This window comes from Sciurus carolinensis, chromosome 7 (assembly GCF_902686445.1).
Source record: "Sciurus carolinensis chromosome 7, mSciCar1.2, whole genome shotgun sequence".
NCBI classification, from domain to species: domain Eukaryota; kingdom Metazoa; phylum Chordata; class Mammalia; order Rodentia; family Sciuridae; genus Sciurus; species Sciurus carolinensis.
In genome coordinates, this window is record NC_062219.1 from 125,016,559 (window position 1) to 125,044,557 (window position 27,999).

Here is a 27,999-nt window from a genome sequence, read left to right on the forward strand (position 1 = left end):
GGAGGAGCGGCCGGGCCTGGGGCCTTGAGGCCCGGGGAGAGCCGGGGAGCTGGGCCGGCGCGCCGAGGTAAGAGCCAGGGCCCCGGGGAAGCAGGGCTTGGAGAGGGGCGCGCGGGGGAGGGCCGGCGGGCGCAGGGCCGGGCGGGGGATCGGGGCTGGGGAGAGGAGGAATCGCGGGGATGGAAACGGGGAGCGATGAGGCGGCCGAACCCGGGAGCGTGGGTAAGCCGGGCTCCAGCGAACCGCGGGGGCCGGGGGAGAGGAGGTGGTGAGAGGTGGAGTCCCGGGAGGGTGGGGGGCCGAGGGAGGCAGGAGGAGGGTGGGGACAGGCTTTCTCTCCTCCTCTCCCCCCACCCCGTGCGGGGCTCCGCCCCCGCCTCCTCCGCGGGGCGCTCTCCTCGTCCTTAAACTGAGCGGGGTCGGAGCCTGGGAGGCATCCGGAGGGAGGCCGGGTCGCCTCCCGGGGCCGGACCGGGTCAGGCCGGGCTGCGCCGCGCCGCGCCGGGGAGGCTCGGTTCGGTCCTCACAGTCGCCTTTCACTTAGATGCTGCTGCTGCTGCTGTTGGCGCCTCTCTTCCTCCGCCCCCTGGGCGCTGGCGGGGCGCAGACCCCCAACGCCACCTCAGAAGGTGCACCCTTCGGTGATTCGGGCCCTCTTCGGACTCTACTTCCCCTTTCCCTGCACCTCCTCCTTTCTGCTTCTCATCACTATTCCCTCAGCCCTGCACAGCATCCCAGTAGTCAACCCTACTCCGCGCCACTCTACTACTCCTGACCTCCTTTTTGTCACCCCACTTTACTACCTAGCACCCCTTTTCTCTGCCCCACAAAATACTACGCTATACCACCTTTCTGTGGGTCATTTCCTCAGACCCACTACCCTTTTCCACATTACTACAATTCTTCCCCTTTCTTGGTCCCACTTTATGGCTTAGGTGGTTTATAAGGGCTCCCTCTCTTTCTTAATTTAAATCAAATATCCTCGTTTAGCCCCCGTTTTTTTTAAAACAAGCTCCGCCCACATTTCATATCCTTCATGATTTCTTAATTGCTTTTCTCCATTACTCCAACCAGCACTCTTTCCTCCCTACTGATGGGTTCTGTTGTCAGCTTTAACTTAGTCCATTACTCACTGTCCTTTACCCCGGGGTTCTGTATCTGTACCTACACCTACCATCTATTCCACCCCTTAGTTCCCAGCTAGTCCACTGACCACGCCCTGCCTTCCCCTGCCTCCCTAGGAGAAACTGGCCTTTCCCTCTTTCCCACCATTCCTCTCAGTATTGCCTCCCCCACTCACCCTTCAGGTTGCCAGATCATACACCCTCCCTGGGAAGGGGGCATCAGGTACCGGGGCCTGACTCGGGACCAGGTGAAGGCTATCAACTTCCTGCCGGTGGACTATGAGATTGAGTATGTGTGCCGGGGGGAGCGCGAGGTGGTGGGACCTAAGGTGCGCAAGTGCCTGGCCAACGGCTCCTGGACAGATATGGACACACCCAGCCGCTGTGGTGAGTAGCCTTGGGAAGTCCCACCCCTCTTCAAGACCATTACTTTTTCTGCCTCAAGCTTAGCATTACTGCTTTCAAGTCATCACTTTAAATTCAGCATAACCAAATTTACAAATACATTTAATGAACGACTTCTATGTAAAGCAGATGTTGCTGGATAGTTAGAAGTAACAAAGCAAGCAGCCTGAACATTTCATTCATCCTCCTTTCCTTAGGCCAGTGATCATTAGATGAAATAACTTTGATTATTCATCTTATGAGTTATTCTCTTTAGGATTATTAATAGCAGATTATGCCAAAAAATGCTAAAATGGTTTCAATATATTGCCCGACCCCTGTCCAGTCCAATGACTGTATGCCCAAGGAACAAAAGACACTTTAATATTAACCAACCATATTAAGAGCAAATCTGATTGTGAATCCAAATTTATCTGCACATTTCAAAGACAGAGAACCATCCACTATAGTGGATTCTGGAGAGATCCCATTTTATGTGCTTATAGCTCCATCTTGGGTTCCTACAATGGAAATACTTTTTCTTGTTTTCTTTTAAGAATGTGTGGATGCTTTCAGGACTAATGGGGGAGTAGAAGATAGGGATGCAAAATCTTTTTTACTGCTTATTTTCTGTAGAGTAAGATACTATGGGTTCAAACCCAAGTCCCCTGCTCTCTACTAAGGGAAAAAGCCTTCTCCAACTTGCCTCTCTTCTCATTTCCTGTCTCTCCACAGTCCGAATCTGCTCCAAGTCTTATTTGACCCTGGAAAATGGGAAAGTTTTCCTGACGGGTGGGGACCTCCCAGCTCTGGACGGAGCCCGGGTGGATTTCCGGTGTGACCCCGACTTCCATCTGGTGGGCAGCTCCCGGAGCATCTGTAGTCAGGGCCAGTGGAGCACCCCCAAGCCCCACTGCCAGGGTGAGGGGAATAGCTGCCTGCATGCAGCTGATGAGGATGCTTGTACAAGGAAGGGAGCGGGGTGGAGTGGGAATGGATGGTGGGAAAGGACGGGGTCCTACAAAGAATGTGAGGAGGGCCTTGGAAAGGCAGAAATGAAAGCCCAACTCTATCCACTATCCACTTGCCTCAAACTTCTGCAATCCCCAGTATTCACTTTCCCTATTTTGGGGACTTCCTTTACTTTCCTCTTTTTATAATTTTTCCCTGCTTCCAATTCTTGGGACTTATATTTTCTCTTTTCCTTTATGAATCTAACCTTCCCTTACCTTCTTAAGGTTTAAATACTCCCAAGTTTCCCTAGATTCATTTTCTTTCTCTAAACTTAGAACTTTGTATGCATCACCCTCTTCTAGAATTGACCCCTCAATTTTATTTATATTGGTAATTATAAAGTCATGCACCATCTAGAAAAATTGGCAAGAGGAGATCCAGGAGTGGAAATGCATCAGGGTACAAAGACTTAAAGTTGGGGGCAGAATTATCAGAACATTAAGGACAACTCAGAGATGGGATGGGAAGACTATAGTCCTTTTCTGTCCCTTCTAGACAATTTCCAGCATTTTCTGAGGGAATAATTTTTGTGTTTACCACCTTTTTTTGCCATCTAGTTCTGCAAACGTCTCTCTTTTCTGGGCACTCAGACTCTCCTTCTGCAGTCTTCTCTTCTAGAATGCAGGCATCTGATTCCATGCCTCATGCTTCCTCTACCCTGTAGACTATTTCAAGATCCTTGGCCATGTCTTCAATTAACTCAAGTTATTCTGCTTCTAGTTTACCATTCCATCTTGGAAATGGGGTGTCCTTTCCAGGGGTGGATTTACTATGAAGCTAACAAAGTTTCAGGGTCCCTCATTTACTGGGCCCTTTTTCTGTGCTCTAATAACGTAGTAGGCTCTAAGAATGTGTTCACATGCTACTTCATTTTGTCAAAATTGCAAAAACAAGGTATTTTAACAGCAATTGCTTAAAAGTCATTGTAATTTTTTCTCAGAGACCCCAAAATTTTGTAATACTCAGGCTCCACAGAATCAGAACCTGCCCCTGCCTTAACTGTTGGTCTTTCTGTCTCAAATTCTATGTCCTATGAAAAATAAAGGAAGAAAATCAACAAGTCCTGACCCCCAGCCCCACCTTGCTCTTATCCCCAGGCACCCTCCCCTCAGAATCGCAGGCTTCTGCCCTCCCCGGTCTTCGGCATGGACAGGTGTGGGAGGGGGCTGGGGATCTGGCCTGGGAAGCTGGGCGCCAGTGGTAACTCTTCTCTGATCCCGGTCTTTCCTGCTGCCAGTGAATCGAACGCCACACTCAGGTGAGATCAGAAACCCTAATCGCGTGCACTGCAATCCCTTTACCCTTCACTCTTCACCCTCCACCCCCAGGAATTCTGCCCCTAGGCTATGGATGTCATCCTTCACCCACCTACCCCCCCCCACCCGTTTGCGAACGTACCCTTCTCTCCCTACCTGTTTCCTGCCTCCATTCCCGGTTTTCCGTGGGGCTGCGGTCCCTCCCATCTCCTTGCTTGGCTGCACTTCCCTGGGCTCCACCTCCTCCCAGATTCTGCTTCGCTGCCAAATGGCAGAGTCCCGGCAGGGGGCGGCAGCGTGCTGCGCGAACCTGAGCTTCCTTCTCGTCTTCCCCACGGGGTTCCTTCCGACCTTCTCTGGAACCTTTTCATGCTTGCCCCCTTTTAGGATTTCACCTGATGGACTCCATCAGCCTATTCCACCCACCTCAACCCTGGCTAGGGCTCTCACTCTTCCCCCAGTTCTTTCCTTCCTTATTCTCAGTTCCGTCTCCCGTCTCCCTTTCTCATCTACTTACCCCACGTTCTCTTCCTCTATTCCCAACACTGCCCTCTATACCAGTCCTCCCTTCCTAACTCATCTCTCTTCCCAAACTCTTCCCATCCCGACCCTCTCTCTCGCACCCTCAGTTTACACCCTCCTTTCAGACCTAAGACGCCAGTCCCTTTTCTGTCCTGTCCCATTCTCCTTGCTTTCACCATCCCTCTCGCTTCTTCAGCCTCTCGTTGCTCCTCCGCCCACCCTGCCCTCCTGGCACGCCCATCCTCTCTTTTCTCCTCCCCTTAAGGTCCCCCTAGGTGGATGGGACCTCTCCCTTTTGTCCATCCCTGTACCTCATGGGCTTGCCCTCTTTCCCTTCCTCTCCCCTCCCTGGCTGTGGTTCCCACCTCGAGCTCGCTTCCATCCCCGCCCCCTTCCTCCCTCCCCATCTCCTGCCCCCCCACCGCTGCCGCGCCGCTCGTGACGTCAGAGCCCCCTCCCAGCCCCACATTTCCCTCCTCCTCCCCTCCGTCGGTCAGTCAGTCCGCGAGGAGAGTCCGCGGTGGCGGTAGCGGTGGCGGGAGCTAGAGTCGCGGGGGCCAAAGGAAGCCCACCTTCCCTGCTTCCCCGGGGCCCTAGCCCCTTCCTCCCCACAAAACCGGGGATGGAGGCGCCTGCCCGACACCCCCTCAGCAGCCCTCCCCAGAAAAAGTGTCCCCCCTGAGCTCCTCCCCCCTCCCCAAGCAGCCACCCCCGCCCCCTCCCCGCCATGGGTCCGGAGGCCCCCTCTTTCCGGGTGGGGTGGCCACTGCCTCTCCTGGTGGTGATGGCGGCTGGGGTGGCTCCAGTGTGGGCCTCCCACTCCCCTCATCTCCCACGGCCTCACCCGAGGGTCCCCCCGCACCCCTCCTCAGAACGGCGCGCAGTGTACATCGGGGCGCTGTTTCCCATGAGCGGGGGCTGGCCAGGGGGCCAGGCCTGCCAACCCGCGGTGGAGATGGCGCTGGAGGACGTGAATAGCCGCAGGGACATCCTGCCGGACTATGAGCTCAAGCTCATCCACCACGACAGCAAGGTAGCACCGGACATGGGAATGGGTGGGAGATGGGGGCTTGGAGGGCAGGGGGCCAGCTGCGTTCCCGCCTGAGTCTGAGTCGCTTTTGGGATTGCGAGGCAAACCCCTCCCTTGTGTGACTAGGAGGAGATGGACTGCGAGTGCAGGAGCGTGGGGGAGAATAGCAGGGGCTGGAGGTTCAAGATGAGGGTCTAGGGGGTTCAAGATGGTTAATCACGCTGCAAGGCAAACCCTTTGCCCTGCAATGGGAGACTCATGGAAGTGCAGAGGGTTGAGAAAACTGGTGATGGGATTTAGGAACCTAGCTGATACTGGCCTTCCGAGGGAGTAAACTAACCCAGGACTGGGTTGGGGGCTGGAGGAAATGTCAGAGGTGGGGAGCTGGATCAGGGTTTACAATTACCATGGTAACAAGGTAAGTCTGGGTAGGTTGAGGATGGAAGGAATAGGGAGAATGGGGAAATTTTTGAGGGACTTTAGAGCTCTAGTTTATTTATCAAAACAAACAGCAAGGTAGCTTCCAGCCTTATCTGACTCCTCATCCCTCCATCCCCAGCCCTGTTGAGGATTCCTGGACTGTGAGAATGTATGGTATATAGCTGTTGGGGAAGGATAATGGACTAGAGGTGGGCAGAGGCACTGGAGGGTGAATTGGATTAAGGGTCTCCAGGGGAGCCCCCACCATAACATGGTGATGGAAAGGAATCCAGAATATAGGGAGAAGAAAGAAAAGAAAGGAGTGGGGGAGGGGGAAAGAAGGAAGGGTAGGGATAATGAGATATCCTAGAGAATCTTGTAGAACTTGGGGATCCTGATTTTATCTTCCCTTCTAGCATTATGGCCTTTGGATGTGAAATGTAGATTTAGAGAGGAGAGGAAAGGGAGAGAGGGAAGGAAGGAAATTGGGGTCCAAGGGTGTTAGGGGATAGTCTCTAATAAGATTTCTTTACCTTTCTTCTCCCCTACATGAATAAGTGGGGAGTGGGGAAGCTATGACATGGAGAAGGAAATTTGGGCTCTCCTTAAATTTCTTTGACATGTGACCCCAGAGATTTAAGGGGTTGGGTTAGGGAGATAAGGTACAGTGGGTGAACATATGGGGATTTTACACTTGGAGTGTGCTGAGGATTTATATCCATTCTTTAGCACATCAATATACACCTAAAATAAGCATGTAAAAGGAAAGGGAACAGAAGTGGGGGGTGCAGGTAGAATGCTTGGGGAGAGGAGAGCTTAAGGATTGTTAGGCATTTGAAGACAGAGCTTAAAATCCTTTTGGACTGTTACCTTCTCTGTATTTCTCAGATGTCAGTGTACATAAGAATCACCAGAGGAGTCGTTAAAAATACAGATTCTAACTCCTGGGTCAGGAAGGAATCCCAAGTGTTATCTATATTTTTACCAACAGAAATCTTCCTTGAGCTGTAGCTAACCCTAGGAGGCCTGAGGGAAGAGCAGCAGGGTACAGGAAAAGAATAAGGTATTAGGGTAGGAGAGTCATGAAGAGAAATAGAGGGTCAGTTTTGTTGGAGGGGTCAGACTTGGGAGACCAAGAAAGATAATTGGTCAGGGATAGGGTTGGGAGTGTAGGGAAAGAGACTGGGCAAGATGGGGGCAGGCTTTATGAGGGGGCATCACAAGGAGGTAGGGAAGGCCTGGCTGTGAGCTCATATTCATCTGTCATGACAGGTGATTTCCTGGAGGTGTTGGGGAATAGCTGGGGGATCCAGGAGAAGGGAACTGGGGAAGTTAGCAGAGGCATCAAAGGAGGGGATGAGAAGGCAGAGGAACTGGAATCTGTCCACTAGAATGTGCCCCTTTCCTGCCTGCAAGTCCAGATCCTTCCTTGCAAGAGCAATAGGAAGGAGAAGAACTTAATGGAGGAGGGAATCTGCCCTGATGATAGGGTGTGAAAAGGATGAAAGAGTTGTTAGAACATTGGGACTGTATACATTGCCTTGTTTATATGTAACTTTAGGCTCTTATGTGTCCATGTGTTCTTACTAATCATTTCTTCAGACAGTAAGTGGAGGGGCACTGAGGAACCAGGGAGAAACTGGGGGTAGGGTCTGGAGTAATAGATGCTGGGAAAATTCGGGAAGGTGGGACTCCAGAATGGTAAAAATATACTAAGATGCCCAGATGGGAGGCATGAAGAGAAAGTCTTAAAAGCAGTTGAGCAATGCTCTGGGCAGGAGGTGAAGGTGGGGTGGGCACCAGGGTTCAGTGTTTTCCAGCTTCCACCAGCTTCCCCTGGTTCCCCTTGCTCTCTGAGCTTTAACTTCCCACTGTGTCCCAAATGTCAGACCTCAGTGGGGAGTGAGCAGGCTCTAGGGAGCCTTCTTTATTTCCTTTCTACTTGTACCCCCCAGTTCACCCTCCCCAGTCTCCTGTGTCTCCTGTCTGTTTCCCCTCTGCCCTGGCTCCCCACTGGCTGCCATTTATTCTCCACTTCCTTTGGGTCACCAGCAGCTTCTGAAATGTCATATTTCAGCAGGAGGGGAATAGGTAGTGGGAGACCCATGGCTGTCTCTCCCTACCCCCCTTGCCCCTCCTCTCAGCCTCCCTTTCCTCTGGCTTTCTGCATTACTTTATCCAACGCCATACCTCTCTTCCAGGTACCCCTGAAATCATTTGTTCTCCAGAGTTCCACTCTATTTATTCTCCCTGTTCTTTCCTCATCTTAGATTCTTCCCCACTTCCACCCCTGAGTGTGGCTTTTTTTCTAATGGACTTATCAAATGTCAGGACCCAGCAGGAGGGGATGGGCGCTGAGCAGACCCCCTACTGGTCTTGTTCCTGTTCTCTCTTGTTTACTTATCACTTGCCCTGAAAAGAGGGAGGAAAAAATGAAGAGGAGAGGGAGTTCTTAGAGGTGAAGGAGGAAATTTCATAATGTGGTTTTGAGGAAGCTGTCTGGGGACCTGGGGAGAATTTATTTGTGTTCCTGCAGACTTTTCTTCACATGGGGTGAAGGGCAGGGATGACAGGAGAGGTGGACTTGGGGATGTCAGAGGATGAACTAAAGGACAAAAGGCACATATGCATTAATACTGATGGAGGGGTGTGCAGGAGAGGAGAGGGATTCAGAGCCAGTGGAAGACAGAGAAAGGAGTTTAATGAATGAAAGCAAGAAAGTTGACAGGAAGAGATGTCAGAAAGTAGAAGAATATGGTAATAGTGATGAAAGTGAGGAATTGAAGAAGGGACTAGGTTGTCCAAGAAAGATAAGACAGTTGAAATAGAGGGGGAGGAGCCCTAAGGGAGCCTACCCCAACCCCTCCTTCCTCACTCAGTGTGACCCAGGCCAAGCCACCAAGTACTTGTATGAACTGCTCTACAATGATCCCATCAAGATCATCCTCATGCCCGGCTGCAGCTCTGTCTCCACGCTCGTGGCTGAGGCTGCCAGGATGTGGAACCTTATTGTGGTAAGCAAGGGTGTGGGGGTCAGAAGTGGGGTGGGGCTGGTCTCCTTTTGGGCTGTACTAAGGCAGAATTGTAGGTTTGTGTTTTACGAGGACTGGGGGAGGGTCCCACTTCCAGGATCCAGAACCCTCTGCAGACCTGAGCTGGTTGGCCTCTCAGCAGCAGTGGCCTAACCATACTTAAGCTGACCTCCGTCTTCATCAGAACCGAATGGGTGGAGTTAGATGAGTGAAGAAGCATTCTGATTGTGAAGGGTCTGTGGGCCTTTGAGAATCACTTTTCCTAGGGAAAAAGCGGGGAAGTTTGGAGAGAGTTGGGGAGAAAACCCCAGGGGCAAGGAAAGGGTTAAAGTAACTCTTACTAGCCCTCAGTGGAATCCACTCTCCTTGTCCCCTTAGCTTTCCTATGGCTCCAGTTCACCAGCCCTGTCAAACCGGCAGCGTTTCCCCACATTCTTCCGAACACATCCGTCCGCCACGCTCCACAATCCTACCCGTGTGAAACTTTTTGAAAAGTGGGGCTGGAAGAAGATTGCCACCATTCAGCAGACCACAGAGGTCTTCACTTCGGTGAGCAGGGACAGGGGAGAGAGTAGAAGAGGACATCCACTCAAAGTCCTGTGGAGAGTGATGTGACAGAGGATTCATTGTGGGAAAAGATCTTGGTTCTTTATTGAAAGAGAACACATTCCAAGTGGGTTAAGTGCATGTTCTTTCTGTAGCCAGGGGATGAGTGAGTTGAGTTTTTGGGATCCTCTCCATCTTTTTGATATTGTGATTTTTTTTTTCCTTTTGATGCTCTATTCCCCAGACAGATAGGCCCCAAATGACTCAGTTCTGTTAAAGTAGGTTCAATCTCAAGTTGAGTCAAGAGGAGAAAAGGAATATAAAATAGGAACCCAGGAAAGTAGTGGATTCCAGAGACACTAGGGGGTGGGTACAAGTGTGAATGGGAACAGAGGGGTGGAGCTAGTGGTTGAGTAGGGGGACCTAGCACAGGGTGAGAGGCAGAGGCAAACTGACGAGATAAGCACACAAGTCTGGTAGTTAACACTGGGCGAGAGATGCTGATAGACATAAGGAGGTTGAAGGGGCTTTGGGAAGTTTGTGGGAATAGAGAAGAAATGCATGGCTCTACATCCAAAGAAGGCAGTTTGCTCTCGCCCTTCTGTTGTATTCTTTGGGTCCTCCACCCACTCATGTTCAGTGGCCCTTTAATCCTCTTTCCTCACTTTTTCTCAGTGACTCAGGCTGTTCTCTGATCCTTTTGTCTGTCTGCCCACCTGCCTCTTATCTTGTTCAGGTTCTTTTGTTTTCCCCTTAGGGGTAGGAGTGGGGTGAGTTGTAGGAGTCAGGTCAGTGGGGCGGCTTCCTCAAACACAGACCTGAGGAGAGGCTCACCACATGCTTTTCCACTTGGGAAACTACCTCCTAAGACTGCAGATGCTTTCCTTTGAATTCTTCTTACCTTGGGGACAGAGCTGTTGGAGGAAGGTTCAGAACGCTGCTCTGTCACTCCTGAGAGTTCAGTCCCCATTTGATGCAGTTAACATCTCTGCTTTACCCCATCGAACACCCAAGGTTTTCCTACTTATTTCTCTTTCCTACCCAAGACTCTGGACGACCTAGAGGAGCGAGTGAAGGAGGCTGGAATCGAGATAACTTTCCGTCAGAGCTTCTTCTCAGATCCAGCCGTTCCTGTCAAAAACCTGAAGGTGGGATGGCCAGGAGGTTTGGGCTTGGCCTGTGGAGAAGCTGGGTTGAGGGACCTGGGTCTGTTGGAGAGGAGAATCAGGCAGGGACTGACTTTGATTCTGTGAGGCAGCAGTGTCTCCTGGGGAAGTTTAGCTCCATCTTCTAGCTGACATTTATCCACTGCCCATTGAACATTACTCTGCACTAAGCACTCTGGGATGGGAAATCAAAGCTGTGAAAGCGCCTGGCTTAGCCCCTCAGGCGCTCTTAGGTGTCCCTCAGGAGCTCTGTTTCTGTCTCCATTCTGTAGCGCCAAGATGCCCGAATCATCGTGGGACTTTTTTATGAAACCGAAGCCCGGAAAGTTTTTTGTGAGGTGCAGTTGGAATCTGAAAAAGGAGGGGGACTGGGTGGGCTTCTTGCCTTGGTTTTATCCTGGGGTCTCCTCACTGTGTCTCTGCTCAAATTAATAATAGCAAATGATCTGAGGTGATGATTAATGTGATGTCTCTTTTTGTTGGCTCTGAGTTTATCCCTTTTCTACACACACACAAATTGTACACACCCCACACATTATACTTACCCATTTTCCGCCTATTTTTCATTTCCTGAGTAGCTCATGAATGCCATCCTTTCTGACTGACTGGAAAGGTCACTCAGAAATAGAGGGTCTGGGGAGGAACTTAGAACTTGGGAGGAGGGGTTATTGAGACTTTCCTACCACTGTAAGACTTGTGCATTTCTGGACTAGCACTCTACCACTGAGCCACACCCCCAGCCCTAAGACTTGTACATTTCTTGTACATTTCATTAATTCTATTGCTCGTCTCTGATTTCTTAAAATTCTCTGAATAGCTTCCAGTGAGATAATACAAACAACAACAACAAAAACACCCTAAACCATACCCCAGCCCTTCTCCTTTGCATGCAGGTATACAAGGAACGTCTCTTTGGGAAGAAGTATGTCTGGTTCCTCATTGGGTGGTATGCTGACAATTGGTTCAAAATCTATGATCCGTCCATCAATTGCACAGTGGATGAGATGACCGAGGCAGTGGAGGGCCACATCACCACTGAGATTGTCATGCTGAATCCTGCCAACACCCGCAGCATTTCTAACATGGTGAGACTGTGAAACGCGGAGGCTGGCACTGGGGAGGAGTGGGTGGAAGGGATTGAGAGAGCCTCTTGGGGCCGAGGGGACAGGGTGTAGAATTTGAACTTATAGAAGGAGAGGGGTCTGTGACCACTCTAAGCCTGTTTGCATCATGTCTCCTGTACCTCTGTTGTGACTTTCTTAGGCAGAGGAGAGAGAGAAAAATGATGGAGTGGTGTGTTCAGTAGGCCCCTGATGAGTGGAAGGGCTGTTGCCATAGAAACAAGGAGCAGTTGGTATGAAGTCAAATGAGGGAGAGGCGTTAATGATAATATAGATGCTTGTATACGCAAGCACACCTTTACCAGAGCGCAGTTTCTGGGCAGAAATGCATTTTATTTTCTTGGCGACTTACATTGGTACCTTAGAGTTGCTTAATAGTCACTCATGATGAAATTAGCTTGTATCCTAATGCTTTTTTTTTTTTTTTTTTTAATGATTCTTTTTTTAGAATTTTAGATATGAAAAAGACTGAAATCATTTAGTCCCAGATAACTGGCTAGTGACAGACTTGGAAGTAGAAGGCACATTGTCTGACTTGGGAGGGCTGGGGCAGCCCTGCAGGTGGGAGCACAAGTGGGTGTGGGTGTGGGTGTGGATGTTGGGGAAGAGCTTCAGTATTGCTCAGCATGACATCTTAGAACACAGAAATCTTAGTGAGCACAATGGGGTAAGCTGCATGTCTACTTATTATATCAAGTACATACTTAGGTATATAATGCCTACTTTAGAGAACAGACAAGGGGTGAGCTAATGGTGGTAGAACCCCCAAAGTATTTATTTAAAAGAGTTTTATTAGCAACTGATTTTCTTTGGTAAACTAGGAACTTAAAATACAGATTTTAAACAATACTCTGATGTATATTTTTCATTTGCATCTTACATGCCAGAAAATTAAGACCAGAGAAATTTAGTGGCTTGTTCCATGCAGCTACTGAGTTGTCCTGCTGGAACTGCCTCCTAGTTAACTCCAAACTGCTCTGTCCCATCATTTCCATGGGTAAGCACGAAGCCTGACTAAAGTCTTGTACTTAGAGGTGATAGCACTGTTTAGCTGAGGGCAGTTTTTGAGCAAGGGAGAAATAAAAATTCAGGAAGTTGGTTCTGGTAGTGGATTGTGATGAATGGTGAACTGCCACATGGACTCTGATCATAGACTCTATTCTGGAACATTCTGAAGGGGGCTCTGTGTTTAATCTATCTTATTTGAAAAATGCAATGAAAAAATTCTGGAAGTTCACTTCCCTATAGAGTACTAGAGAGGCAAGTCATTCTCCAGAAGTGGGGAATTAGTGGTGCTAGTTGCTGAAGGTGGAAAGATTGGTTGGTACCCTGAGCCCAGGACCTGCCAATCGTGGCTGCAGGAAGCTAGAACAGTCAGACAGAAAGCCAAGAATTGTTTATAGATATAGAGGGACATTTGAGATTTGGAGTAGGATGTTAGAAAGTCTCTTTCTGGCTCCATCGCTAAAGGAAGATGGTGCCTGCCTTTTAGGCCATAGGCCTTCTAGTGATACCAGGCTAAAATACCAAGTAGAGGAGCCAAGATTTTCCAATAGAGCAATAGAAGCAACCCAAACAACTGACTAGAGAATCAAATTGCACCAAGAGAAGTGAATCAGAAGCAAGGATTGAAACAAGCAGGACAGAGCTATAGAGACTTAGAAAAGTAGCTTTGTTGCTTTCACTCCACAGAATGGCCTTACATCTGTTTAGATCAGTATTTCCTAAACTTTAGTTTCTATAGAACCACCTAGAAAAGGTAGTACACAGACTAATAAGCCTTTTCCTTAGAAGTTCTGAGTCAGAAGATCTGGAATAGGGCCTGAGAATTTATATTTTTAGCAAGTTCCCAGGAGTGCCGATGTTACTGCTTTGGGAATTACACTTTCACAACTATAAGGGTAGTAGTTTTTAACCAGAGGTTGCAGATGTCTGGGGGTACTTTTGGTTGATACAACTAGAGGTGAAGGCTTGGTCGAAGGATAGCTGTTCATGGTGTCGAATGGGGTAGAGGCCAACGATGCTTCTAAATATTCTGTAATGTGAACTGGACATGGTGATGCACACCTGTAATTCCAGCTATGTGGGAGGCTGAGGCAGTAGGATCATAAGTTTTAAGTTAGCCTGCACAACTTAGACCCTTTGGGATGTAGCTTAGTGGCAGTGTACCCCTAGATTCATTTCTCAATACTAGAAAAAAGATAGAATGCACAGCTTAGCCTTGACATCAAAGCTGTCCTGCCTAAATTGCCAACAGTGTGGAGATTTGAGAAATCATGATATAGAAAAAGAATCTTTAGGGACAATATAAGGAAATGGAGAGTGGATTAGAGTGGTTTTGGTGAAATGTAGCTGTGATCTAGAGGGGAAGATGGAAGGTGGCTTACCTGGGGATGAGATTGTGAGTTCATCCTGGCTGGGGAGTCCATCAGACCTGGGTACAAAACAAACTACAAAGTTACCTTAGGACACACAGATCGCTGTTGAGCATCCATTTTCACACATAGAGGTGACCAGACAGACAGAACTATTTAAAAAATGAGGATCATAAACTTGCACTTGGTTAATTCACTAATTTCCATGAATGGTGGAATTTTTCTTGTTCTGTTTTCCTCAGCAGCATAGTAAAATTTCTCTTGGGAAAATCTTTGCTGATTCAAGAGGGAAAGATGTTTTTTTCCTAGTTTTAGTAAGGGAGGACAGTGGTGCTCTGTTTGGCCAGGTGTTAGAGGTAGTGACCTGGAGTGAGCTGAGAGTTTGAGGATATGGGCAGGGGTAGTATCATATGGAACAGATTAATCCCTTCCCATCTGGGTGATTTTCTGATGCAGTTTCTACTTTGAACTGAGGATTGGATAGACCTGGAAACTGAAGGACTACTCAAAGTCTCAGCTTAAGGTGTTTGTGAGTAGGTGCTCTTGGAGAGAGGCATTTCAGTGTACAGGAGTATGGGTAGTTGGTCAGAGTACAGACTTTGTTACTCAGGAGGCTGAGGCAGGAGGATTGCACGTTAAAGACCAGGCTGTGCAACTTGGTGAGACCTTGTCGTAAAATAGAAATAAAAAAGGCTGGAGGGTATAGCTCAGTGGTAGAGCACTTGATGCCCAAGGTTCAGTCCCCAGAATTGCAAAGATAAATAAATATGGCTTTGGTGCCAGACTGCCTGGGTTTGAATCCCTGCTCTGTCACTTACTGCAGTGTAACTTTGGGCAAGTTATCTAGTTTCCATGTTTCACCTTCCTTTTCATAAAATAGGGATAATAGTATCTACCTCACTGGATGATCTGAAGATTAAATACATTGATATGTGTGCCTTAGAAAAGTGCCTGGCATACAGTAAGGACAATAGAATGTTAGCCACTGCCGCCGCCGCCATCATCATCATCATCATCATCATCATCATCATCATCATCCTATGTAGTGAGGAATGATATTAATGAGACCTCTCAACAAAAGAAAGAGGTTTTGGTGATTTGAAAGAGTCTAAGGTGATTATAAGGTTTCAATCTCATGTAATGGGCAACGTTGAAGTGTGAGGAAAAATTGAGCCTACAGAGTTCCTGTATACCCCTACACGTGCAAATCCTCCTACATTAGCAGCAGCCCCCACCAGAGTGGTACATTTATTACAGTTGATTAACCTGGCACATTATAGTCATCCAAAGTCCATAGTTTACAGAAGGGTTCATTCTTGGTAGTGTATATTCTGTGAGTGTGAAAAAATGTATAATGACATGTTTCTATCCTTATATTATTATGCACACTATTTTCACTGTCCTAATTCAATGTACATTAATTGTTTGTACATGATGGGCTGGACACAGTGATAGGTGCTAAAAAAGAGAAATAGAACTTGGTTCTGTCATCAGAAGTAGTAGAGCCTAGGCCCATGTGTGTCTTCAAAACTCAGTTGCATAGAAAAAAAAATGTGGTCAGGGCATGAAGAACATTGTTTATTCTTTATTCATTTATTCCTTTCTTCTTTGTGTTAATACAGTCCAGATTCAAACAGTAATTTGTGTAGCGCTGCTGTGTATTAGTTGTGCCTTGCAAACAAGTCGTTGTTGAGCCTTTGCCTGTGTGTTTTTGTGAGGTGAGGAAGGGAAGATGTGATTTTCTCCATTATACTGAAGGTAGTTCCAAGAGGTTAAGCAGTTCATCTATAGTTATTAAACCAAACGAGGTTACAATTAGGTATGCAGAGTCAGGTCTCTTGACCTGTTGTGTAAGAGTTAAAGGAACTATGGTTCTTTTTAGCTTTCTTGGTATAAGGTTGAGTGTTGAGAGTGATGTGAGTAGGATTGAATAATGGACTTTAAAAAAGTGTAAAGGGTAGGAGTGGGAATGTGACTTATTTGCAGAGGGTGCCTAGCATGCGTGAGGCCCTTGGTTCGATCCCCAGCACCACACACACATGATGTGTGAAGGATATTTCTGCAGTTCCCAGTCTTCTGGAAAATCTTTAAAAGGCAACTAGAATGGCAAGAAGTTAACACACTGAAGAAAAATCTTCCGGGTTGACAAGCAGAGTGACAGAGGCTGTGGGTGTTGCCTTTTCTAGGATCTTTCAGTGTTGGAGGAGCTGTTAGATCCTGGGTCAGCTCCACTGAGAGTCTGAAGGATGAGAGGACATCAATGTCACAACTCTTCATTGCAATATCTGTGTCTCTTCCTTTACTCTAGCTTTACTTTCTATCCTTTGCCACTCATTACCAGAGTGTTTATTCATCAGACTTCTCTGTTTGTAGTTCTGAGCTAGCAGCTGTACACACTAAGACCATTGGGCCCAGCTAATCTCTGCTCTAGTCTAGTTGCTTCAAACCTAAGACAGACACATGGGCATAGTTAGAGATTTTGAATGTACATATGCTTCATCTGACAACATGAACACAAACCATCCGTTCAAGTTGAAGTGTTTGAGCCAAAATTGGATGGTCCCCTCCCCCTGCGCCCACACACATTCCAATCCTTTTCTCTTGTTCCTCTGTCCCCAGACATCCCAGGAATTTGTGGAGAAACTAACCAAGCGACTCAAAAGACACCCTGAGGAGACAGGCGGCTTCCAGGAAGCACCGCTGGCCTACGATGCCATCTGGGCCTTGGCATTAGCCCTGAACAAGACATCCGGAGGAGGTGGCCGCTCAGGTGTGCGCCTGGAGGACTTCAACTACAACAACCAGACCATTACCGACCAAATTTACCGGGCGATGAACTCCTCGTCCTTTGAGGGTGTCTCTGTGAGTTACAGCAACTTTCACGCTCCCCTGTCCTCCCATCAACAGACACCCCCTCAGGGGCTCCTTTAGAAGCATGCTTTCCCCATCTTTCTCTTCCTTCTTTGCAGAAGTTAGTCTCAGAGCAGGGGAGTGGGGATCCCCAAAGCAGAAAATCCCACAAAAAACTACAAAAGAATAAAATGGTGTATTTTTCAACCCCTCCTCTCATTTCTTTCAAACCTGTCCAGGTATTTATGAGTCAGATTAGAATTGTAGGATTCTAAAAGAAGAAACAACCCCAAAGTTCATCTGCTTATTCTTTTTTAAGTGAGAAAATAAATGCCCAGTGGGATTTGGTGACTTGCTCAGGCCACATAGCTGGAAGCTAGGTCTCCTGGTGTTCTGTCTGGGGATTTTTCCCATTCAAATCTCATGGGCAAAACTTCTTCTCAAAAGAATAATATTTCTAAAATCTAGGGTATGGGCATCTGGGGTATGTCCTATATGCAGGCAAATGCCATAAATAGTATTCATTCAGAAGCTCAATTACATCAAAAACAGAAGGAGTCAGAGAGTCCCCGATGTTCTCTTTTCACTTCTGCTTTTATCCCCTTTGCTTCCTCCACATGTTTTTTCCCCTCAGGGCCATGTGGTGTTTGATGCCAGCGGCTCCCGGATGGCATGGACACTTATCGAGCAGCTACAGGGTGAGCACGGGGGTAGAGGTGCACGGTGGTGGTGAGGGAGACTGGGGCTGGGCCAGGTCCCCACCTGGAAGAACACCCAAGACATCACAAGATTGCCTGGTGCCTCCCCTCTTGCTCTTCTCTTTCAACAGTATTCATCGAGCTTTTTTATAACACTAATAAAAAGCTTAGATGGGGCTGGCCACGGTGGTGCATGCCTGTAATCCTAGAGGCTTAGGAGGCTGAGGCAGGAGAATTGTGAGTTCAAAGCCAGCCTCAGCAAAAGTGAGGCACTAAGCCCTGTCTCTAAATAAAATACAAAATAGGTCCAGGGATATGACTCAGTGGCCCAGTTCCCCTGAGTTCAATCCCCAGTACCAAAAAAAAAAAGCTTAGATAGGGTTGGATTTCTTGGAGTGGTATGTTCTTTAAGGGGCATGCAAATTAAAAACAGCTTTTCTTTGTTCTTTCAGTTTCAGAAGTTTTCCTTCCAATAGGTGTGGTGGTGTACCCTGTAATCCCAGCTAGTCTAGAGGCTAAACCAGGAGGATTGCAAGTTTGAGGCCAGCCTGGGTAACTTAGCAAGACTTTGTCTCAAAGTAAAAATTTTTTAAAAGGCTGGGAATGTAACTCAGTGGTAGAGTCTAGCATGCCCTGGATTTAATCCTCAGTACCTAAAGAAAAAAAAAGAAAAATTTCTCTTCTGAGACATGCACGAGCTGTCAGTGCCTGCTCAAAGATGCAAGGAAAGCTGAATCTAGGAAATATGCTAATTTTTTAAGGGAATCCATTGAATATCCTTGCTATATAACTAGCATTCCTAATTTTCTGTAGTTGGGCTTTTCTGGAAAAATTTTCTTATAACTTAGCACACTTAAGTATTTGTAAAACTTTTGGTGAGCTAGTTTTTCAGTTCCATCTCACTCGCAGCCTTTTATGGGATGGCCAAGAGATCTAGTTCTTAGCCTCCTGTGAAAAAGTTTCTTCTCTCCTCCTGAACCCGCACATTCTCTCAGCTTTTCTTTGTGTCTAAAACAAGAGGGAATGGACTTCAGTACTGGTGAAAGCCGTGTGAGTTGGCTTTTGAAAGAAAAGTTATGTTAACTGGGACAGTTTTAGAACAGAAATCTTAGTAGTGACCGAATTTCACATAGTGGCTCTTTAAGAGGCAGATGTAACTTATCCAAGGAATTAGAACCCAAGCCAACGGGAGATAAATTTCTAAAATTAAAATGAAAGCCACTGGGAAAACAGATCCTGTGATTCTGTCCATCATGAGAGAATAAGCGGAAATATGTTTAAAGCTTTCCAAGCCAGAATCAGAGTGAGAGACATCTTGCTGAGAGAGCTGTGAGGCAGTGGAATAGGTGGCAGACGTACTGTGGCGCCTTCCTCAGTGAAGAGTTTTAAACATATAGGATGTTAATTCAAGTTGCCTTAGGAACCAACTTTTATTTTTTTCCTTTCTTTTTCATTCCTGGGTTTTGAACCTGGGGCACTCTGCCACTGAGCTACATCCCAGCCTTTTTCTTTTACAGGACCTCACTTAGTTGCCCAGCTGGCCTTGAACTCTCCATCCTTCTGCCTCAGCCTCCTGAGTTGTGTGGATTATAGGCATGCATCACTGCACCCAGCTACCACCTTATATTGCTTTTAAGTGAGGTTGTTTCAAGCAACTTCTAGGTCCTTCCAGACGTCCTTTAGCTGCTCAGATAAAGACAATGTCACATGCAGTCAAGAAAAGCAGCTTTAGGGGTATGGGAAGTTGGAAATGCCCACGATAGCTCTTCACTTACCAATGGCCACTCCTCTTGTCATTTGCTCAGGTGGTAGCTACAAAAAGATTGGCTACTATGACAGCACCAAGGATGATCTTTCCTGGTCCAAAACAGATAAGTGGATTGGTAAGTGCTCTCTTGTATATTTTCCTTCAGTCCCTCTGAATAATCGAAGAAAATGGTCATGCATTTGAATGAGGGTGAGGTGGTAGGTTCCATAGGGTTGAAATGGTGGCAGGGAGATAGGCCAGAGGCAGGGATTAAGAGAGAGCAAGAGAGGAGAACTGGTGTATTTGCAGAGGGACTAGGAGGTGGGTAGTACTATTTTTAATAGCACACTGCTGGGGAAACTGGGGATTAGAGGCAGGGGGCGGGCAGGGGGTGGAAAATGGCAACTCCATTTGGTTTCCAGATGTCCTGGTGCCTTGATATATCTGAACCAACTAGTTTAAGCCTAGAGCTGTCTCTTTGTCTCTGTCAGGAAAACAGTTACTTAAACTGTAAGAGAGGATGAAAAACCTCAGATCATTGTCGTCTGCTACCACGTGCTTTTAAAAGAGGGAAAGTGAGCAATTATTCTTGGTGTACTTGGTGGGCTAAATGATAGGAAATGGAAAGATCACCTGAAGGTAGGCAAAATGAAGGACCTACTGCTAAAAGAAGGGGTCAGCACCTGGAGGTTGGGGTTTGTGGGGTGGGTGGCATAACCTTTGAAGGCAGCTGCTGCCTGCCCTGCCCAGCAAAACCTAGTTATTCCCAACACTGCTGGAGTTCTTTTTTTTTTTTTTTTTTTAATAAATTTAAAATTTAGGACAGTGTTATGTACTGCCATAAATGCTGCATGGCCTAATTTAGGTTTTTTTCTTAAAATGAAGCAAATTGCAATTAGGTTTTTTGGTGAACTCTGACAAATTTAAACTTCCCCTTAATAATAACTGAAAAACACTTTTGGGAATATCATTCTGCCAGGGTTAAGATTTCAGATTAGTTTCTTTTTGTTTTGCCTAAGGTTAGGAGGCCACATTAGATATTTTGAGGTCCTTTTAGCTTTCTTACAGAGTAATTGTCTTTTGCAGCTTTTGATTTGGTGACAAGAGACCTCATAAGTTTATTTCTCAACTAGCTATCCCCTTCTTTCCCCTCCCATTTTCCTTTGCTGCAAGAAAGAGAAACAGGAAGAACAAACAGTAACAAAACAAGACTCTAAAACTTTGGTGAATGCCTCCACATTCACTCCATCTTTTTCATTTATTTCTGGTTGCTCCCCAATGGCCCCAGGGTCGTGAATATTTTGCCAGCCACACCTGTGAAGAGCAGTGGGGGCCTCATGTCCTCAGCAAAAACTGAACATCTGCCGCAACCTTGTCCTTCACCCCTTTCCCTTATCTCTTCTTCACCCCTCTACCTTCCTTTCTTTCTCCCTCCTCCTCCCCTGTGTCATGCAGGAGGTTCCCCTCCAGCTGACCAGACCTTGGTCATCAAGACATTCCGCTTCCTGTCACAGAAACTCTTTATCTCCGTCTCGGTTCTCTCCAGCCTGGGCATTGTCCTTGCTGTAGTCTGTCTGTCTTTTAACATCTACAACTCCCATGTCCGGTAAGTTCCTCTTCTGCCATGATCCTTCTTCTGTCTGCCTCTCCAAGGTAATGATCATGCTCCTTAGAGGGAGTGAGACTAAAGCCTGTGTTTATTACTCCTAAGGCCATGTGTTATAGAAGGTTCCATTTGGACTTACTGAGATTGCAAGAGGGGGATCCAGGTATAACCCCACCCTTGATCCAAAGCAGCAAACTGAAAGAAAGGAAGCAAAAACAAAAACAAAAAACCCCTGTGGGGCCAGGTAACCACAATGTTGGGCTGTAAAACAATAGAATATATTTCCGTGAGGGCCCCGTGCTAGAGGAGCCCTCTGCAGCTCCATCTTCAGCCCCGTGAGCAGGCTCATTGGCTCACAAGACTGCTGGCTGTCTTCCTGTGGTCCTGTGGCCCTGGAGTTGAGGTCATGCTATTATATGACATTTGGAGGACTGAGCCTCCCTGGAGAAGAGAGGTAATTCTGCTCTCTTCCTCTCCCACCCTCTCCGCCTCTGCCCTAGTTATATCCAGAACTCTCAGCCCAACCTGAACAATCTGACTGCTGTGGGCTGCTCACTGGCATTAGCTGCTGTCTTCCCCCTTGGGCTGGATGGTTACCACATCGAGAGAAACCAGTTCCCTTTTGTCTGCCAGGTGAGGAGGGCATATACCTTTCAGAATGTGGTTTCCCACCCCACTCAGGAGCACCTCCCACCATTTATACTTCCTGCCTTTCCTTCTTATCTTTCCCTGACTCTTGTCCCTGTTGCTTCCTCCTAGCATCACCCCTCTGGTCTCTGGCTGTTCCTTCTCTCTGGACCTCTAGACCTTTTTCATTCTGCAGTTCACTTGTTAGTTCCAAGGTTGCCATGGCATACTTTGTATAGAAGAGGAGGGAGGTACTGAAGACCAAGGAAGGGGGTCTGCACAAAGAACCCCTGAACAATGGTGGCTTGTCTGTGGTGTGGGGGCTGAGCACCAGAACTCTGGGCTTCCCGTGGGAGCCTTAGTTGGGGTTTGGGAAGATGAAGGCAGAATCTAAGCTGTCAGCTAAGAGAGCTGTTGGGGGAAGGGGTGCCATCACACAGGGAGGAGGGCCTCTGGGACTTTGAGTTTATGAAAGATTCTGAGGCTGTGGGAAAAGGCTGGCTTCAGCAGCGATATTTGAGTGGTTTTCTATTATGCCGTAGGAAACACCCACGCTTCCCCTGATTCTGCCCATTTGTACTCTCGCTTTCCCCTGCTCCCATTCCTGTCCCAATCATGTACTGTGCACTTGGCGTTTGCACTCACATGTATATGCAGATCATCAGGAATTATCTGTTCTCAGTAGAATAGAGTGCAGCCAGAGAGGGAGACAGTAGCTGCAGTGCAGTAGGAGAGGTACAGGAGTAGGGATCTGCAGAATGTGCTGTGGGAGCAGAGAAGGGAAGCAGCTCACAGAGTGGCTGGGTGGGCCTCATGAAAGAGGTGGCCTTTGTGTATTGAAGGCTGCATGAGATTTCCCAGCTGGAGAAATAGAGGAAGGTTACTGCAGGGACAGAGAATGTCATGTGGCTTGCAGAAACATAAAAGAGAGTAGATTAGAGAGCGCTAGTAGTTCGTGTGGCTAGAACCTACAGTAGGTGAGTGCCTGGGAGATGAGCCCGGACTGGTGGAGGGGATCATGTTGTGCGGGGGTTCTTGTCACATCTGGAGGTGACAAGAATGCCACCTGTAGGCATCGGGGGTTATCACGAGATTTTAGTAAAATTGCCTTGGTTGTGGAGAAATACAAGGTGGATGACAGGGGTGGTAGGAAGTAGGGAGACCATCCCCTGCCCTGAGCTCTCCTCCCCACACACCTCATTGCTTGCTGGCTGCGTCCTGCCTGCTTTGTCATCTGTTCACTGCCCACACTCCCTCCTACAGCCCTGAACATCCTCACCACAGCCCTGCCTCCTGCCCTGCCCCCTTCTGCCTGAGCCCTCTCTCCCCTTCTAGGCCCGCCTCTGGCTCCTGGGCCTAGGCTTTAGTCTGGGCTATGGCTCCATGTTCACCAAGATCTGGTGGGTCCATACAGTCTTCACAAAGAAGGAGGAAAAGAAGGAATGGAGGAAGGTGAGCTGCTTCTCAGTCCCTAGCCCTTGCTCCTTAGCTCCAGGGGCTTAGAGAATTTTCCCTGACCTGCCTTCTCTGAATGTTTGCTTAGACCCTGGAGCCTTGGAAGCTGTATGCCACCGTGGGCCTGCTGGTGGGCATGGATGTCCTCACTCTTGCCATCTGGCAGATCGTGGACCCCTTGCACCGGACGATTGAGGTACCACTTGAGAGGAAGTAGTGGGGTCAGGAGGCTGAGCCCCTGGCTGTCAGGGTCCTCAGGGTTGTTGGTGGTCTTGAGGGACAAAGCTACACATGATGAGTTTAGGGGAGGATGGCAACCATCTTGTCTTCCCTGTGGTCCCTTTTCTCCCTTAGACTTTTGCCAAGGAGGAACCGAAGGAAGACATTGATGTCTCTATTCTGCCCCAGCTGGAGCACTGCAGCTCCAAGAAGATGAATACATGGCTTGGTGTGTGAATGTCGGGGAGAGTGGGGGGACATTGCGGCAAAAGCAGGAGGAATGGGCAAGGACATTAGGTTTGGAGGGAAAATGGTCTTTGGGAGAGGAGACAGAGATCTTGACAACCAGTTTGTCTGTTTCTCTCTTTGTTATTATGCTAATCTTTTTTGAGAATAGTGGAGAGTTCGTCTTTGCTGTGAGGAGCTTAGGGTTCAAAGCAGGGATGAAGAAGAACTTGTGTCAGCAGAGAGACCAGTGGGGATGCATCCCTTGGCTTGACCCTATCTGTGTCTGGTCAGTTCCAAGTAAGACCAGGATTGTGAGGTCATGGATTTATGCTCCCTTTTGCCTTATTAACATTTCTCTGACCTATAACCACAAATGGTGAATATACCCTTAGCCTGGAAATCCATATTCCCCCTGGAGGGAAAGGGGTGAGATATTGTATAGGGCCTAATATGGCCCATTCCCAGATGGTCAGCGAGGCTCTTGTCTGATGACAGCTGTTGATAAGCACCATCTTCCTGTGTGAAATGTGGCTGTGCATCACAGGGAGGCTTGCCAGGTCAGAGGATCTAGACTGGAGAGGAGAACTCCCTTTCCCTTGTGGAGCTGCAAGAAGGAGCATCAGTGAATGATGGGTAGAGAGAGGACAAGGATTGAGTGGGTAGCATGAAGGTCCTTGGTGCCCAGATGACCCTTTCCTGCTGTCCTAGGTATTTTCTATGGTTACAAAGGGCTGCTGCTGCTGCTGGGAATCTTTCTGGCTTATGAAACCAAGAGTGTGTCCACTGAGAAGATCAATGACCACAGGGCTGTGGGCATGGCCATCTACAATGTGGCGGTAAGCTCCCTGGACACCTGGTATTGACCCTGCATGATGACTGTGGATGGTGACTGAGATGTGGTGGACCAGGGAGGATCAGGCACCAGAGCTGTTATCACTATGTGGAAGTCTTGAAAAGTTTGTTAATGTCTGATTTATAAAGCTAACTACAGATATTATATCATTAATTTTCTTGCATCTATATAGATGCAAGAATCTATCGGCGAGGAAGCAAGCTGAGATGTTAAATTGCCTGTCTGTGTTTCATGGGATGGAATCTGAGTACACTTTTCCTCCCAGATGTCCCCAGGGACTGACTGAATAGGTGCAGAGAGATCCTGGGAGTTTCTGCTTCGAGGGAGGGGTTAACCTAGAGCCTGTTTGGCACAGTTTCTTTGGCATTTTTAAAAATTTAACTTGAATTTTTTTATTTTTCAGTACTGGGGATTTAACCCAGGAGAACTTTTTACTACAGAGCCACATTCCCAGCCCTTTTTATTTATTTATTTTTATTTTGAGACAGGGTCTTACTGAGTTGTTAAGACTGACCTTAAACCGTAATCCTCTTGCCTCTGCCTCCCGAGTTACTGGGAAAACGGGCATGCACCACTGTGTCTTGGCATTTTGTTAATCTAGAGTTGAGAATGATTCTAAATTTATGAAAAATTCACCAAGATCTTGTCCTCACAGGATCTCTACTGAGGGAAGAAGACTCTAGATCCCATCTGAGTCTGCATATCTGAGTCTCCTCAAATTTGCTCTGATCCCCAGGTCCTGTGCCTCATCACTGCCCCTGTCACCATGATTCTGTCCAGCCAACAGGATGCGGCCTTTGCCTTCGCTTCTCTTGCCATCGTCTTTTCTTCCTATATTACCCTGGTTGTGCTCTTTGTGCCCAAGGTGATTTTCTGACTCTTCTCCTGCCTTCCCGAGTCCCATGTCCCTTCTGTCCCTTCTTCCCAGGACTCTGTTCCCTGCCCTTCCCTGCACCCTCCTCCCACTCCTCCCTTGGATTGGGTCTAGCTTGTCCCTCTTTTATTCATTCCTTCCTACTCCTACCCTCCACCCTCTGATCACTGACATAGCCCCTGCTCCGCCATCCCATGCCCAAACATTTGCCCTCAGATGCGCAGGCTTATCACCCGAGGGGAATGGCAGTCTGAGGCGCAGGACACCATGAAGACAGGGTCATCCACCAACAATAACGAGGAGGAGAAGTCCCGCCTGTTGGAGAAGGAAAACCGTGAACTGGAAAAGATCATCGCTGAGGTATGTGGATGATGGCCAGGGTCCAGAAGGACTCTTAGGTCTGGTTGTCTGAAGTAGAGCCTGATATGTAGGTTCAAGTGCTCATGCTTTATGGAGGGAGGGTCTCAGAAACCCTGCAAGGTAGTGAGTGAGTGAGTGGAACAGGGCAGCGAAGGGGACAGGGTTGAGCAAGTGTCTGTCTTAGCGAAAATCTAGTGTTTGTCTGATCAGGTGGAGTGGGAACTGCACTGCTGATCTGACCCTTCGGGGCAAGAGGGTGGCTGTCGGCTGTGCGTAGCAACGAGGGGGAAGCAGCTGTGAACCACTAGCAGCCAACACTCACAGCTGGGTATTGAATGTGCCCTCAGCAAAAGGGGTCTGGGCAGGTGCCCACAGTGTCCAGTGTGCCGCAGGCTGCAGTTAGGGGCTAGTTCAGAGCCCTAGGGGGGGATATTCCTACTGGGTTTACATAAATATCTGTGATTTATTAGAGCCTTTGTGTACTGACTCTTCTCCATTTTTTTCCTTTTCTTTTAAAATTCTCATTTCCCTGATCTCTTTTCTTCTATTGGTGTTCCTATTATGTTCTTTTCTTGATTCCTTATTTTAATTTTTTTCTGTCACCTTACCCTGTCTCCCACCCACTCTTCCCTTTCCCTCCTGCCTCCCGACCTCCCCTTTTCCTGCTCTCCCAATTGTGTTTCTTCCTCCAGAAAGAGGAACGAGTCTCTGAACTGCGCCATCAGCTCCAGTCTCGGCAGCAGCTCCGCTCCCGGCGCCACCCCCCAACACCCCCAGATCCCTCCGGGGGCCTACCCCGGGGACCCCCAGAGCCCCCCGACCGGCTTAGCTGTGATGGGAGTCGAGTCCATTTGCTTTACAAGTGAGGGGTGTCAGGGAGGACAGGCCAGTAGGGGAGGGAAAGGGAGAAGGAAGAGGGTGGGGGACTGGGTTGGAAGCAGGGGACCCCTATCCTTAGTAGGGAAGAACATGCTATCAGTCCCATCTCTTGTAAATACACCTCCCTCTGTGAGTCCTGGGGTTATTTGGGTCTCCAAATACTCTGGGAAATAGATCTGTTTATCTTATTCATTCATATAATTTTATATCACTGCTTCATAATTTAGTTTGTGCCTCACTTGAAGCTACTCACTCATGACTCCTCAGCAGCCTCACTACATCTTTGTCTCCCAGACAGCCTTCTGTCTAGTTACCACGGCAACCCCTGCAGCTCCCATCACCTTTGTGCTCTGCTTCTGTCAGCAGGGGTCTCTCCCCACAAGTGCTCTTTCCACCCCAGCAGGGGCTTCTCCATCATAATCCCCTTCCTCTCACCATCATAATCCCTTTCGATCCTACTTGCCCTTTCACATGATCCTACTTGCCCTTTCACACGTCCCCACGTTTTCTTCCCCTTAAATTTTGCTTCTTTTGGTGACTTGTTCTTTCCCCCAAGCTCGAATGCTGCTTGCCTCTATTCTACTGTGTGTGCTCATTCTTACACACATGCATCCTCTCCTGCTTGTGCCACTTGTCTCCTAGTCATGTGTGCTGTTCCCATGTGCTTTGTCATGCTGCAGTCACATGTTCTCCCTGTGTGCCCTGCACTCACAGCTGTGTGCACTCCTCTTGTGGTCCTGGGTTTGCCCCCAAGTGTGCCTGGGTAGGTGTTCCATTTGTCTAGCATGCTAAACTTTGTCTTTCCACTTACACAACCATGTTTATCTGTATTTTCCCTGTGTACCTACCCTCAATGTACCCTGTGTACCTTCCCTTTGCACCTTAAGATCACCGTATTCTTCCAACAGAACCATCTGTACCCTCCCTGCACATAATTTTGCACTTTCTCCCATCCCTGTTTGCGAGGGCCATCCGCACTGTCTCTTTGTCATGCCCAGTTTTTGCTCATACTTCCCCCTCTCTCCTTGGTACTCCTGTACCACCCTCAATCTGCACTCACATCATCTTCTCTCAAGACCGCTCCCTTTAATTTTTTTTTTTCTTTTTGTGAACACTAAGGAAAAAAAAAAATGGGGGCAGGTTTGGGGAGATGTTTCCAGTGGATAGATGAAGAGAATTCCGACCAAAGGAAGGTACCTCTGACTGTTGGATGGACAGGTGGACTGATGGGGCGGGAGGTGGCGTCCCTTTCACACTGTGGTGTCTCTCGGGGAAGGATCTTCCTGAATCTCAATAAACCAGTGAACAGTGTGACTCAGCACCTCGCTCTCTGTACTGTGAACAGAGCGGGCTCCCGTCCAAGGAGGGAGGCTCAGAGAGCTCCAAGTTAATGAAAAGGCTTTGAAGCAAAGGGGTGGAAAGAGGTGTTTTATTGATCCACTAAGGACTTAGCAGGGCAAAGTAGGACACGATTAAGGCTGAGATTAGTGAAAGATGACATTAGTGGTTAAAAGTGTGGGCTCTGGAATTAGACTGCCAGGGTATCAGATCCTACTATATGCAAAAAAAAAAAAAAATTCATTTATTCTCCATGTCCTCATTTGTGAATATAG

The 27,999-nt window shown here is 48.0% G+C and overlaps 1 protein-coding gene across 6 annotated transcripts; it reads left to right on the forward strand.

Annotated features, from left to right (window-relative positions):
* On the forward strand, window positions 1–27,998 carry Gabbr1 (gamma-aminobutyric acid type B receptor subunit 1). Of its 6 annotated transcripts, none has more exons than XM_047558031.1 (23): window positions 1–67; window positions 545–629; window positions 1,308–1,511; window positions 2,244–2,429; window positions 3,760–3,780; window positions 5,173–5,333; window positions 8,630–8,764; window positions 9,161–9,331; window positions 10,375–10,476; window positions 10,767–10,832; window positions 11,388–11,579; window positions 16,610–16,852; window positions 17,475–17,538; window positions 19,344–19,421; window positions 20,741–20,891; window positions 21,392–21,524; window positions 22,854–22,970; window positions 23,062–23,169; window positions 23,328–23,421; window positions 24,129–24,256; window positions 25,010–25,138; window positions 25,364–25,507; window positions 26,200–27,998. In XM_047558031.1, exons 2-23 carry the CDS (start codon window positions 545–547, stop codon window positions 26,371–26,373), a joined length of 2,886 nt encoding a protein of 961 aa, XP_047413987.1. In that variant the 5' UTR covers window positions 1–67; the 3' UTR covers window positions 26,374–27,998. The 6 variants fall into 6 exon arrangements, with proteins under 6 accessions (XP_047413987.1, XP_047413991.1, XP_047413988.1 ...); XM_047558030.1 differs by lacking the exon at window positions 1–67 and adding an exon at window positions 160–222; XM_047558035.1 differs by lacking the exon at window positions 545–629 and having other exon boundaries at window positions 43–67.
* The last annotated feature ends 1 nt before the right edge of the window (window position 27,999 follows it).

Coding starts and splice junctions, on each gene's coding strand:
- Gabbr1 (XM_047558030.1), top strand. CDS start 196: ATGAGGCGGCCGAACCCGGGAGCGTGG. Junction 8,765..9,160: donor GGATGTGGAACCTTATTGTG/GTAAGCAAGGGT, acceptor TTGTCCCCTTAG/CTTTCCTATGGCTCCAGTTC. Junction 10,477..10,766: donor TTCCTGTCAAAAACCTGAAG/GTGGGATGGCCA, acceptor TCCATTCTGTAG/CGCCAAGATGCCCGAATCAT.